Raw genomic sequence first — 14,010 nt, 5'->3', positions numbered from 1 at the left:
ATATATATCAATTTCTTTTTTTTTTTTTTTGAGCAAAAGGATATATATCAATTTCAGGCAAGAAAAATGCGCACCTGAAGCGGACACGTTTAACGGCTAAAAACTGTCTAAAATTTCTCCTTTTGAGATAAAAAGAAGGTGACCGATAATTCCGGTTCCCGGTGGACAATATATATATATAGGTGACAACTTTTTCCTTTCTAGCGGATGGATAAACCTTGCATACACTCTGGAGGGTTTAGCATTGGCATTGCTCGTCATTCCCAAGTCATTCTTCTTCCTCTAAGCTTTTCAAACAGGTAAAGACGCAAACTTTGTCTCACTTTTCCGTGGTATGTTTCTCTTTCGTACTCCTACGATTTTGTTTTTCCTTGTTCTTCCCTTCTTTTGTTTTGGATGTAAATTTTCTTAGATGTACATAGTGAATAATCCATCAATGGAAGATCTATAATATTCTGCTCTTTAATTTCTGGGCTGCCAATAACCATGTGAGAATGTGTTTTTAGAAGTTTTCTTGTCGTTTCTTCTTCATGCTCTTACGCAACTTCGTTGCTTTGCTAGGTCCTAGACCAGGTCCACGCAAGTTATTAGACTATAAATTTATCTTCCACAGATTGTTTTCCTTTGGCCGAAAATTTTAGATGCAGTGAGGTGTAGGACCTTCTTCACTGTCTTCTTCTATCTTTGATTATTTTCCGGAACAATCTTTGCTTTCATATTAAGCTTTAATTTCACGGCTCAAAAGCAGTAAACAAGCGGTTAATTTATGTTGTATGGTCAAGAATGCATGTTTAAATTAGAGTCTTTCTATGGGCTATCCTTGTAGTATGAAGAAAACAAGGTAGGACTAATAATGGATTTTATAAGAGACCCAGCATCAAAATTTCCCCCCAGAAATCAACTAAAGGCTATGGTATAGTTATTTATGTATTCTTCTTCATAATTAAAATTAACAGGGTTCGCTCATGTCATGTGATTTGATGAAACAGCTATGATTGATTGAAGTGATATCAGTCTCCATCAAAAAGTATAAGACTAAGTAGTTGAGAATTTGTTATTTGTCGCTTCACATTAACATAACTAAGTATTAACACTAGGTGTACTGAGCTTTGTTTTGTTCCAAATGCTTTCTCTTAGAGGGGCATGCATGCTTGCTCTCTCTCAATTCATAGACAACTGCATTTGGTTATGGTACATTACAGAATTACTGGTAACTTACTGTACTTTTCCTTACCAGTTGCTTAAACAATGGTATTGTAAATTAGATAAAACTGCTGTATTATAGACCTGAGAGAATAATGATGATAAACTCGGATTATTGAACTTTAGAATTTATGGATCATCCTATTTCACATGTAAAGCCTTTTGTAGATGTCCCTTGTGGTGGTTGTGAATGAGGAGTTTCACTTTTCAAACTCCTGTCAAGGTCAATTGCTCTTTTTGTAATTGGAATAAACTTTCAACGATCTGGTGACAAATAGCTCTATCTTATATTTGAACTTCCTTTTAACCTGCCAATTAACTACTCTTTCCATCCCAAATTATAAGACAACTTTGGAGGTATTTCGTTATCCCAAAATATAAAACAATTTGGCAAAAATAAGATTTTATTAATTATGCATTTCCAATATTATCCTTAAGCAGGGAGAGAATTGAAATGATTGTAGTGTGATGATTAATTACATATATTAAAAAATTTTATTAAATGGAGGATTTATATTTTTGTTTTGAAAAAGTAAGTTTGTAAAGTGTCATTATTGAGCTTATTGGTATGTGTAATGTTGTCTCAAATTGTCTTATAATGTGGAATGGAGGGAGTATTATATTTGTATCTAAACAAACTGATTCTGGTCATTTGTGCTGTGTTTTCCTCTTGGCCTCAGAACATACCATGTTCTAGCCTGTTTTATGTTATTGTTGAATCTGTTTATATCCATTTTAGTTTTGTTGAAGCTTCAAGAGCTCTCTCTTTGGACAACATTCCTAACCATATTGATAATAATACACAAAAAGAAGCATGTTATACACCCATACTTTAAATTGTTCATCTCATGTGTATTATATCACCGGAGTAGCAGTTCATTTTACGTGCTGGTAGCAAATCAAATTCGATTTAAATGTCTGATATTTGCACTTCCTTTCAACCTGCCAATCAGCTATAACATATGCATCAAAACAAACACTTGAGGATAGTGGGTACTTTGTGCCTTGTGTTTTCCCCTTCAGCCCTAGTGAGTTTTAGATTCTCTTCATTTAATATCGAAGATGTCTCATTTCAAGGAAATCTTCGTCTTTTGTGATTAACGTAGACGATCAAGATTTCTTTTTTGTTAAATTCTTAATAGACATAGGTTGTCTAGATGCTAACTGTCATTTTGCCGTCCAAAATTGAGAGGATGCTTAGGCAGTCTCTTGGAACATATTAGCTTCAGTTTCCTTTTTTGTGTTCTTGTTCAATCTTTTTATATTGGCTAGCTCCAACAGCCACTTCTTGGAATAATACCTGTTTCCTCTCTCACCAGACATACCGAAGCATATAGAAAAAAAAGCTTAATAATTCACATACTCAATAGAGTGTTCTGTCTTGTGTGTATTATCTCACATTGAATAGTATAGAATGCTCAATGAGATATTCAAGTGGGTTGGTTCTTCCATCTCAATAGCTAGTTTTTGGAATAGGGTTGCCCATCCCACTTAGGTATCCATCAATTGGTATCAAAACCAGGTTGTTGTTGGTTTTAGGAAGGGTTAAACATAGAGGGTCTTGGATGGTAGGAAGCCAAGTTAAGTGTCGTGTAGCTGCATAGGATTCCCCATCGCACTTAGATGCCTATAAGCACTACAAATTCATTCCATTATATTCTTAGTCGAAGCTTCAGTTCTTGTTGTCATTGATGATACAAAGTCCAAACTGTACTTTCCTTCATTACATTTCATGAAAAGCCTTCACTAGAAGCTTTTAAATGAAAATGGCCTGTGGTATTAAAAGTTTGGCACTTCTGTATAGCTAAACTCATTTTCTATTGATCTTATTCCAGATTTGAGCCACATAGCAAGTGAAGAACAGATCTCCATACTCTGAAACTGACATGGCAAGTGTGTTCACAAATCCAACCTACACTTATTTTCCTGTGAACAGAAGTACCAACAAAAAATTAGGAAATTCTGGTATGAAAAGATCTCACATAAAGGCCACCCTGAGAGTAGAGAAGCCATTGGAGGAACTGTACAAAGTGAGAGTTGAAAGGAATGTCTCTGCAGAGAGACTTGCAGAGCTGGGGGTGTCGAAATGGTCGGTGTGGAAGACGGGGAAGTGCCGGTTGCCATGGGACTGGCAGGTCGACCAATTGGTGTACATAGAAGAAGGAGAAGTTAGGGTCGTGCCTGAAGGGAGCAAGAAGTTTATGCAGTTTATGGCTGGAGACCTTGTTAGGTACCCGAAATGGTTTGAAGCTGACCTCTGGTTCAATGGTCCTTACCAAGAACGTTATAGTTTTAGAGCTTATGGTGATGATTTTTGATTTTTTGTATGAAGGCTTACCTGGCAAGGAAATGACTATCGAATTTGTGTGGTCTACTCTATTATAACATTCAGTTGAGTGTGCAATATAAAATATTTTATTTATAAACTTCGTTACATTTTTCAGCTAAAATCAAATCTGTCCATTACTTAGGTTGACATATTTTTTTAATGAAGTATGTGGGGAATGTATCGAATCAAAGCATGTTGTAGTGTAAATTGGTGTTAGTTTGTAAGTTGTGATTATATAATAAATAAGAGGTGCATTGTCCTTAATAAACAATTATTTTAATATTACTTCCTCCGTCTTTGTTTACTTGCCCTCGCGGGGAAAAAAAGACAAATCAAGGAGAAAGCGAAATCTATGTACAATGTAAGAATTATTTTTTCTTTTTTCAATTTTGTCCTCTAATGTTACGCTATTTTAAATCTTAATGCCTCCCTTTAATGTCTTCCATCTAACAGGGGTATTATTAAAAATAAGTAGTAATTATACTTTGAAATTCGGAATAGAGCATTTATTTAGGGATAAAACGAAAATGCAAATTAGGACAAGTAAATATTTCATTTGGTCCTTATTATTAGGCATTTTTGGAATAGATAAATGGTCTTTATTATAAGTTATTTGATGAAAATAACAATTAATTTTGTTTCAATATTACCTCCATTTAAAATAGCTACCTAAGTGAGAGAATACAATGCAAATATGAGGATTTTTCAATTTGAGTAAAATTAAAAATTTATTTTATTCTTAAATAAAATTAATATCTTAATTATATTTTCTTGATTTTAATGAGATGGTTAAAAGTGTTTTATAATAGGAATATAATGGCAGGATGAAAGATGTATATTTTAAACTCCTATATTTTTTTTGCATATTTTGCAAAGTATAAGAGCCAAACTGCTACCTTTTTTTTTTTAGCCGTTGTATTTGTTAGTCACTACCCTTACTAATTATTACATCTCATAACTCTTTTATCAAAGTGCAATATGCAAGACATTGTTTCAGGTCTCCTCAACCTTTCAAGTACTTTCCTTGCACCTGATATGGTAGAAAATGAATGAAGCTCTTCATAAGGGAATCATTCCTCATCCCCAAAAGGTAATCAAGGAATTTACAAGCATTGTTCATTATATCACTTATGTTTGCATTTGACCTTCTTGTTTAGTACAACGACCAAATCAATTATCAAATCATGTGCTGCAAAAATCCAATTCTCCTCAGTTTGTGATTAATTGTGATGGCTGGAATGTGTGGTTGAAGAAATTCACTGGGCAACACTTTTTGCTAAGCTTCTATTTGGATGAACAATCAGGAATTTCAAAATATTCTTTGGCAAAAAATAGCTTAATTAGATTTAAGAATATTCAGCCTGACATGCCTTCAGTTGTTACTTTACTAGATTGCTAACAGTAACTTTTCAACCTCTCCTAGCTCTGTCCTCTTGATATCATCTGTGATGATCAAAAGCTTTTGAATAGCCTTCAATAAAGATCTCTCATGATGGAGGCTCTTAACTATGATATTATTTTCTTATATTTTAATAATTCTAGTATTGTACGTAGATCTAGTCTATTGTAGAACTCATTTTATCTTTTTTAAATATATATTGATCTTTTTATTTTAAAAAAAGTAATTTCCCTGCTACTTTTTTCCAAAAAAATCTCGTCATTACTCAGAAACTTGGACGACTTTGACTATACCATTTGTGCTCTAAACCCTTAATCCTAATGAATCATTTAGTATTTACTACTCCCTCCATGTCGAAATACAAGTTTCAAAAGTTGTCACACAGTTTAAGAAATATAATTAATGCATTAAAATATTCATCACTTTACTAAATTTTTCTTAAATTTAATAAAATATATCATATTTTTATGTATTCATTGCATTTTTTAATCCATGTGAAAAAAACTTAAAAGACTAATATAATGAAACTAAGGGAGTATTCTCTCAATTTCTGTATATAAGAGAAACAAGCACTGCTAAACAGCATATTTGCTGTTTTTGTCTCAATGTCATTTTTGTCATTTCAAGATCCTTAAAAACAGCATTTATGGTACATATTAAAAACTAAAATCTCTCAATCTCTCAAGATCCTTACTTGTTTTTGGCGTTGTTTATATTTGCTCTTCTCCTTTTTAATGAATTCTCTCAATGTCATTTCAATTAACGATCAATGTTAAAGATTTTTAATGATGGGACAAAAATACTGTTTTTAAAACTTTCAGGACAAAAATGATCCAAAAACAGCTTAAAATGTTAGACACCTTAAAAAAGAAATTCCAAGACATATTTGCTCTTTAACCATTGATTTTGATAACAATGTTCATGCAATAGTTGAATGTATCACTAATCTTTGATTGAGCAGAGATTCTAATCTCTTGCATAAGTTTCTAGGGAGCATGCTCCACAAAGTTAGATTTATGTAACTCTATCAAAGCTGTTGCTCGCCCTTTTCTTCACCCCAAAAAGGTGAAAAAATCAATAGACTCAACAAATATTCCATTAAGTATAATTAATTAAATAAATAGAACAACTCCATTATACTCTATCAACAAACTCCTTAGATACATCATCCATAATCCATGTCATAAAAGATTGAATAGAGTTTTACATTGATTGTGGATAGTCTAACAAAATTCCCCTTTCTTTATCTTGAGACCCGTTGTGAAACATAGACAGTGTTACCCTAAGGAGAAGAATCCATCATTCCGGCCAGCTGAACCAACCTAGGACAAGACAGCCCATTGATATGGACACCAAGACAACAAAACTTCAAGCATCAAGAAGTAATTTACAATGCCCACATCAAGCACGATTTCGGCTTCCTTGTTAAAGTTCCATGCAAGTGAGTACACGAGAGAATGAGATCTTCAGCTGCAAAAGCCTCATAGCAATGGAATCACCTTCAAAAGTACAGAAACGATAGAATGTGGAAATGATTGCTTTTTTGTATCACTGCACAACGCCAAAAACTAGAAATCTAAACAAGCACTGCCAATTATAAACAAGATCCTTTATGGTACATATTATACAACCCATGGCTGAAGAGCATAAAGGAAGCAGCCGAAAACCCTAGGTAAAAACTTAAAAGGAGAACCCTCCTTCACAAAAGACTCATTCCCAGGTTTCTCTTTCAGCAAAATTATACATGCTAGATACTAACTGAACGATGCATTTACTTTAGTTCTTCATCATGGGATCCGGACTAGCGATTTGCCTCTCTAGTGCCTCGTCACTGCCAATAGTTACTCATTGCTTTGCACTTGAAGTGATGGCAACAGAAGATGCAAACCTTGAAACCAGGACGGCCTCGTTACTGACAACCTTGGCTGCGGCTACGTCTTCCAATTTCTTCCATATGGATTCTCTCTTCTCCTGTTTTTCCCTCTCCTTGATTTCATCTTGTTGGAATTTTATCAAGCACTCATCAAAAAGCGCCTGATCATTGTCTGAAAACATTTTTCTCACATTAAGGGTCAAACTCTGAACTGCTTGGTTCCAATGGCCCCGCGTATTTTTCTCCAAAGCAGGGAAGATTATAGGCAGTATTACTTGGCTGTTTTGTATGATCAAATTGCTAATATGATCATTGTTCCATAGAAACAAAGCCCGTTCTGCTACCTGCCAGCAGAACCAAGTCAACTTCAAATCAGATTTCATCGTGTAAGTCTCAAGTGAATTTAAATTCCATCTCAGCATTTTCCAGCTTTAAGTGAAAAAGAAAATGCATAAAGTGGTGAACATTGCAGTTTGCATATTAAATGAGCCAGTAACACAGAACCCAAAAACCTGAAATCCTTTGTTGTCCCCTAGCAAATTTCACTTCCAAACAAGAATGATGGAAACAGAGCAGAAAAACACTGCAACCACAACTTTCAAGCAGGGTAGAATTATCATTTACTTCAAAGCATTTGAAATTGAATTATTAATAGATAGAAAAATAGAACAATAAAATAAAATCTTCTCCACAGTATGATGGGAAACAGACAATACTTCAAAAATGAAATCAAAAAGACAAATACTGGAACTGATGTTAAAAAAAATACAGAGGCAAATCACTGCAGTGGCAGGGGCGCCCATACACAAAAAGGAAAACATGCAGAAAGATAATACAGTTATATGTATTTGAGATGCTAGCTATCTCCCAAATCCACTGCATAAGTTTTCCCAAAACCACTGCCCACATCCTCCAGTCCTTACAAGCCTTCTTTATAACATGATTATCCAAATTCATTCCCTCTAATAAGGACACATCTACCCTCTTATAGCTGTCATGGCCACACATCATTCTCACACCAGCCACTTTCACTTGCTCCCACACCAATCAAGGGTCCATTGTTACCCAGCCTTTGAAGCTTCCCCTTGCTATCAGGGTGAAAAGTGGATGTTTGGACCGGACCAATGGCTTATTTTCAATAGGACCTTGTACTTGCTTCCCCAGGTACCCCAACCAAGCATTTCTTAAATCCATATCTGATTCCCCAAATCCCAAAAGAAAAAGAAAAAGGAAAAGAAAAGAAAAAAGAAAGAAAGAAACATAGCACAATATGAATTCCCTGTTGTTTTAAGTGTCTTCACGCCATTCAGCTTACTGTTTCCTTGAGTTTGAATGAGCTCATTTAACAACTGCATCATTTAATCCACTTTCTGGCAAAATTTTCCTGAAAAAAATTGAAATTGGAATACGCCCCACATAAGATCGACCAGAAACTCAAGAGTTAGGTCCGTTTCCAAATTCCAGGCTCATCAGGAAGCAACCAAGGTAGATAGTATGCCTTAAGATTTCCCCATTTACCTGCAGAATATTTCTCAACAATCAAAACTAATTTTGAAAATACCTTCTGTTGTTCAATCCATAACCCACCTGTAGCTAAACAGATCAAAATACTCCCTGCAAATGCAGACACTAGGATTATAATCTGAAGAGAACAATATTTGGGCATTAGGATAAAAAAATACTTATGGTGAATTCCTTGAAATACAGAAATTCCTTGCCAACAGCTTCCTCCGTTGTTGCCATTATAAGATTCTTATGATGGCAAAATACTATCCATCCTCAAGAGAATATTCCTTGATGATCCCTACTTTTATTTGGTGAACTGCCCACTCGAACCATAAAGGGCTGCCACAATCAGACCGTGGCAAATTGATTGAATTAGTAACTTTGCGTTAATGATTTTCCAGGAAAACCAATAATTCTTATTTTCTTAATCGCAACCCTAATCCTTTCAAATTTCCAAATCATTAGCTTTAGAAAGTTTACTGCCAGTCTACAGCTGCTCCACCTGCTCGTAACCAAAATAGCTGGAAACACGAGCACCCTCTTTTTATATTATTATTATTATTATTATTATTATTATTTAATGTTTTTGGAAACCATCTCTACCCTATTGTAAACTCCTTTTCATGGCCCCCAACAATAGTAGCTTGTCACAACACCAAATTTGCAAATTCAATTAACACTGCCCAAGATATAGTTCACAGGAATTTCATTGTGTATCACTCTATTTTCCCCTGTTTGAATCACCTTCTCAAGTGAATTTCCCGTGTCATCTTCATCGTGTCCTTCTTCCATGAACAATAGTCTAAGTTGCCAATTCTTGCTAAAATTAGATTTCCCTCCTCCTCTCTACAGACTATGCCCATTTAACTGCATATGATTGAAGGTTTAGATACATAGGATTGATTTGCTAATTGGGCTAAGCTACTGTTGTTGGGTACTCCCTGATAAGGCCACAAAATAAGCGTTCCAAAAATGGACTTCTTCCCCAGTTAACTCACCTAATCTGGTGCAAGAACCATCTACTCCCCTTCCTCCTGCCATCAGAGACTGATGGATGGTCTGATGCTGAAAATGTGATGCTTTTTGCTTCAACTTTTCTCTTACTTGTTCTTCAAAAGGAAACAAATCAACCAAAGCTTCTTGAAAGCCTATCAAAATTTTGAATTTACCTTCTCCGAATTTCATTTTGTTCATCATATGACTAAAACACAATAGTCCCACATACAGTGTGTCCTAGAAACCAAACAAAATGTAAAGAACAACAATATCTACAAGTCCTAAATGTGTACCAAAAATATAAACATTACTCATCCAAAGGATATGCCACTTGATATTTGATAAGGATCAAATAAAGATTTAAAGTTTAGGTAAATAAAAATATATGAAAACAGAAACAGCAACAGTACCAAATATGTGAAGGGCTACAAGTGATATATATATAAGGAGAAATATATTTTGAATAACATTATGATGAAATATAAAATGCAGCAGCAACCTTTTAATAAAATTTAAAAATTTATAAAAAAATTAAAAAACAAAACATTGAGAATAATTCCTCACACAAACAAATTGTCTACTAGAAACCAAATAAAATGCACAAATAATCAATACTGTCTATATGCAAGTCTTAAATGTACACCCAAAATATAAACATTAATGATACAAAGGATATGCCAATTGATAGTTGATAAGGATCAAATAAAGCTTTAAAATTTACAAGCAACAGTACGAAATAAAAAAGGGCTAAAAATCATATAAAAAATATATTTTCGATAAATGAGATATAAAATGAAAAGCAACCTTTTAAAAAAATATAGAAATCTCTAAAAATTTGAAAAACATAACAAAGTGAATAATTCCTCCACCAAGGAATAGAATATATGAGGAAAAAAAATAAGATAATGTATGAGAGAGAAAAAATATATGGAAACAGACACATTCAAAATAGTGAACATGGAATTATTGCTAATTATTAAATAATTATCTTAGAACAAGGAAACTATGGATATAAGTTATAACTTTCATGCAAAATAAATCAAATGGTAATAATAATAATTAGGCTGAGTTAATTATGAGTTTAAACAAAACATGACACGCTAAGTACCATATCACTTGCTAGCAAGCTCATCAGTAATTGCTAATCCACAGAGGAAGTCCAATCTATGCACAAAATTGAGTTTGACATGCAAATGTTTGCACAACTGCCAAGAGAAAAAATGGAATGAAAGATAGAATCATGGAAGAACAAGACAGGCACTAATCCCCACAAGAAGTTCTCAACACAATTTCATTTATTGGAAAACACTAAAAATCAGCCTATTATCATGCTCCAGAAAACATGCAAGAACTAGAAGTAGTCCCATGAGTTAGCTGTGAAGCCAAATATATGTATGAAGTCAATTTTGGGTTTGACACATGGTTGGGCGAGAGCCAGCGAAAAGGAATAAAATACTCGACAAGGCAGATGCTAGGCCCCACAGGAAATTTGTAAAAACAATCGCATCCCCTGAAGATGCTGACATGACAACCACAAAATTGTCGTGCTTGACAAATTAGCCAAGGAATAAAAGTAGTTGCAAAAGTTAGCTTTGATGTCTAATATAGGTAAAAAATTGATCTCATGTCAACAAGGTGATGGGAGAAGGGGAGAAAATAAAATAATCAATAACAATAACGCTAGGCCTGAAGGAGCTGCCAAAACTATATCAATCCCAAGAAAATGCTGGCAACTAGCACATTGTCATGCTCCAGAAAACAGCCAAGAAACACAAGTAGTCCCACGAGTTAGCAGTGAGGTCAGATGGTTTTGGGTTTGATTACTTGAAATGAAGTTGGGAGGAGAAGGAAAGAATAATAAACTCAACATGTAACTCCCAAGTAGCCAAGAGGTTGTCCCACAAATTAGCTGTGCAAAGCGTGTAATCACAAAGAAAAAGGTAGGGAAAGTAATGGAACTTGAGAGAGAGAGATGACATGTAACAGAAATGCTAATTGCAAAGTGGGAAAGTAAAAAGTACCTGAAAATGTAAGCTGTTGAGGCATCTACCAATCTGACGAAATAATGGAACTACACAACGCTGAAATTCTGCTGGCTGGGTGGCCTCTAAGACTTCCTCCAATTCACCAAGGAACATAACCTCCTTCGAGCTATTAGTCACCGGCCAACATTTCAAAAGGCCCCTAATCACAGTATCAGCTAACTTGACATCTTTCTCAACAAACTGAGTAATGCAATAAGAAAGCTGTTGATGATACATTGATACACACTTGGGCTTGTGAAGGGGAATCAGGGCACGGACAAGGAACAATTTATGCTCTTCCTTCAAAGGCAGAGCAAATCCATTAATTATACTGCCCAATATCTCCAGCAACTCTGCAATTCCATTGTGTTTCTCTGTCTCAAATATGAACCGATAAAAGATATTGTTTATAGCTTTTCTAATGAATGGCCGATGTACCATGAACTTTCCATAAATACGGTGGAGGACAGTCTTCAGGTAGTCCCTCTCTCTTTGGTCCTCGGAGTCAAATAAGTCAAGCAATCTCAACACAAATGAATGATCAATATATCTTTTAGCAAGTTTTGCATCAGTCTCTGATGAAGACACAAACCTAAAAAGAAATTCATACACAATTTGCAGATGTGGCCAAGCTGGTTCCAAAGTAGGTTCCTCCTCCTCAACATCATACGTATCTGCTACTTTACTGTCATGATTGGGAGATGGTAAAGTTCGAAATAAATTGGCTGCCACCATCCTTGTGATCTCCTGCATTGCTACTTCATTAAACTTTGAAGATACAGAGGAAACATACTCAACAAGCTCAAGCAAAGTTTGCCGCTTGATGTCCTTCTCTTTAAGATTTTTACCTGGATCACTAAAATCAAATACAACACAACAAATGTTCAACTTTTTAAGGAACAAATTCTGTTTTTCTGAGCTGGGAACATCACGAAAGTTTGGCAATGCCTCATAAACTCCGGGAGCCGTTACATAACCCACTTGTGTTGTAGGGGCTGCAGCTGATTTCTTTTGTTGATTTGTTTTATTTGAACTCGTTGCAAGAGTCCCATTGACAGGCCACAACCCACCGGCACCAGAATTTGAATATTTCGAAGAAGCTGAATTGGATTTCAAGGCACTAATGGAATTGGACCCATTCGAAGAGTTCACAGACAATGCACCATTGACCCCTCCATCACCGTTCGAATCACTGTGGGATGACTTCGAGGCCTTGCGTTTACCGAATATCTGTTTTATCATATCTAGAATACCCAACGCCAGAAATCCCCAATCCTGATCTTCTACAACAGAACGAAAGCTTCTTCTGCCTTGAAAAGGCTTACAATCATTAACATTATCACAATAACCGACTACGTCATATCAAGCGTACGATGCAAACATAACAACCACTCTAATCAGAGACCCATAACTCCAAAAACAAGTCATACTCATGAAATTTCGACAATTCGACGGTATTAGCAGGATAGAAGAACTTACAGTAACGGCACAATTGATAAGACGCAGGAGGGGCAGGAAAAGGAGAGAAAATCAAAGAGAAGAGACCGGAAATCACAGCGCAGGCGCAGGGAAAAAAAAAACCCTAAGGAGAGCAGGAAGCTCTGTATGCGCCTAAATTTGATTAGCTCTCAACAGCAAGTAGTAACAAACGAATAGAATAAATATATAGTGAGTAGAAAAAGAAAAAGCCGAGCTTTTTTGAATTGAAATTGCAAGCCCACGCTCGCCGGGTGAAAAGGGGCGAGAGAAAGACGTAAGCTTTTTTCTTGTTTACGTGAAAAACCATGGATGGGTTGAGTGGAGGTCGAGCATTATCGTAAATGGGACCCAACAGAATCATCACGAATAGTTCTCATTATCTAAAGCATGTGGATTTTAAGGGGCTGACTGTGTCTAATTGAGAGAGTCAATTTTGATCTTCCTGTGACCCGATCAACGATCAACAATACATAAGCGCATTTTGTCATTACAAAATGTTCATCATTCAAATTATTAAAATATTGCTTCTATTTTTAAAATGATAAAAGAAGAAATTGACTTTTAAAACACTAACCTCATATTTTTTTATATAATATTTTCTTTTAATTTTCAAAAATAATATAATATTATCTTTGTTAAAAGTTAACTTTCAACGTAATTTGATTAAAAAATAATTTAAAGATTATAAAAAATGACCAATAAATGACCAATAAACTTTTCTAAGTTATTTTTTGTAATTTATTAATCATTATTTATAATTTGAGATTCTTTATTATAATTTTTTTATCATTTTTTATAATTTTTAAAATATTTTTTAATTATTTTCTGGTCAATTAACGATTAGCTTTAATTTTTATTAACAACAAATGTTAAATTGCAGCCATCTTCCATGCTAACCAAAAAAAGATTGAGTTTGCTCAAAAAAATAAATAATTGAGTGGCAGTTGGGGTAGTGACAAGTAGGGGTGTTCAGCCTAGACCCGTCCCGATTGGCCCGATATCGTCCCGATCATATCAGGATGGGTCTTGTCCCGGCCCAAAAATAATTGGGACAGGACTTTACCGGACGGGACAGAAAAGGGGTTCGGGACGGGACGGGACACGGGATTACCATCGGGACGTCCCGTCCCGTCCCGAATATTATATATATTATTTTTTATTTTAAATATATTAATTATATTAATATAATTTATACTTATAT

The 14,010-nt window shown here is 34.9% G+C and overlaps 2 protein-coding genes across 7 annotated transcripts; one reads left to right on the top strand and one right to left on the bottom strand.

Moving 5' to 3' along the window:
• The first annotated feature begins 167 nt into the window (after window positions 1-167).
• Window positions 168-3,632, top strand: LOC129318635 (uncharacterized). Of its 2 annotated transcripts, none has more exons than XM_054963511.1 (2): window positions 168-299; window positions 3,039-3,632. In XM_054963511.1, exon 2 carries the CDS (start codon window positions 3,090-3,092, stop codon window positions 3,519-3,521), a length of 432 nt encoding a protein of 143 aa, XP_054819486.1. In that variant the 5' UTR covers window positions 168-299; window positions 3,039-3,089; the 3' UTR covers window positions 3,522-3,632. The 2 variants fall into 2 exon arrangements, with proteins under 2 accessions (XP_054819486.1, XP_054819488.1); XM_054963513.1 differs by having other exon boundaries at window positions 203-332.
• Window positions 3,633-6,439: 2,807 nt separating this feature from the next.
• LOC129317605 (serine/threonine protein phosphatase 2A 59 kDa regulatory subunit B' gamma isoform-like) lies at window positions 6,440-13,160 on the bottom strand. Of its 5 annotated transcripts, none has more exons than XM_054961936.1 (3): window positions 12,810-13,160; window positions 11,328-12,640; window positions 6,440-7,148 (listed from the first exon to the last, which is right to left on the bottom strand). In XM_054961936.1, exons 2-3 carry the CDS (start codon window positions 12,570-12,572, stop codon window positions 6,777-6,779), a joined length of 1,617 nt encoding a protein of 538 aa, XP_054817911.1. In that variant the 5' UTR covers window positions 12,573-12,640; window positions 12,810-13,160; the 3' UTR covers window positions 6,440-6,776. The 5 variants fall into 5 exon arrangements, 4 of the variants coding, with proteins under 4 accessions (XP_054817911.1, XP_054817910.1, XP_054817909.1 ...); XM_054961935.1 differs by having other exon boundaries at window positions 11,328-12,636; XR_008594991.1 differs by adding an exon at window positions 7,317-9,543 and having other exon boundaries at window positions 6,963-7,148; window positions 11,328-13,160.
• Window positions 13,161-14,010: the final 850 nt, after the last annotated feature.

This window comes from Prosopis cineraria, unplaced genomic scaffold (assembly GCF_029017545.1).
Source record: "Prosopis cineraria cultivar Desert tree isolate PC_DT_omini unplaced genomic scaffold, ASM2901754v1 PC8, whole genome shotgun sequence".
NCBI lineage: Eukaryota > Viridiplantae > Streptophyta > Magnoliopsida > Fabales > Fabaceae > Prosopis > Prosopis cineraria.
The sequence above is the reverse complement of the archived record's forward strand: the minus strand, read 5'-3'. Positions and strand labels throughout refer to the sequence as shown.

Excerpts from the sequence above, each read along its gene's own strand:
- LOC129318635 (XM_054963511.1), top strand. The coding sequence starts at position 3,090 with ATGGCAAGTGTGTTCACAAATCCAACCTACACTTATTTTCCTGTGAAC.
- LOC129317605 (XM_054961934.1), bottom strand. The coding sequence starts at position 12,572 with ATGATAAAACAGATATTCGGTAAACGCAAGGCCTCGAAGTCATCCCAC. Across the intron at positions 7,149-11,327 it reads TCAACAGCTTACATTTTCAG|GTAGCAGAACGGGCTTTGTT; the intron begins GTACTTTTTACT and ends TTCTGCTGGCAG.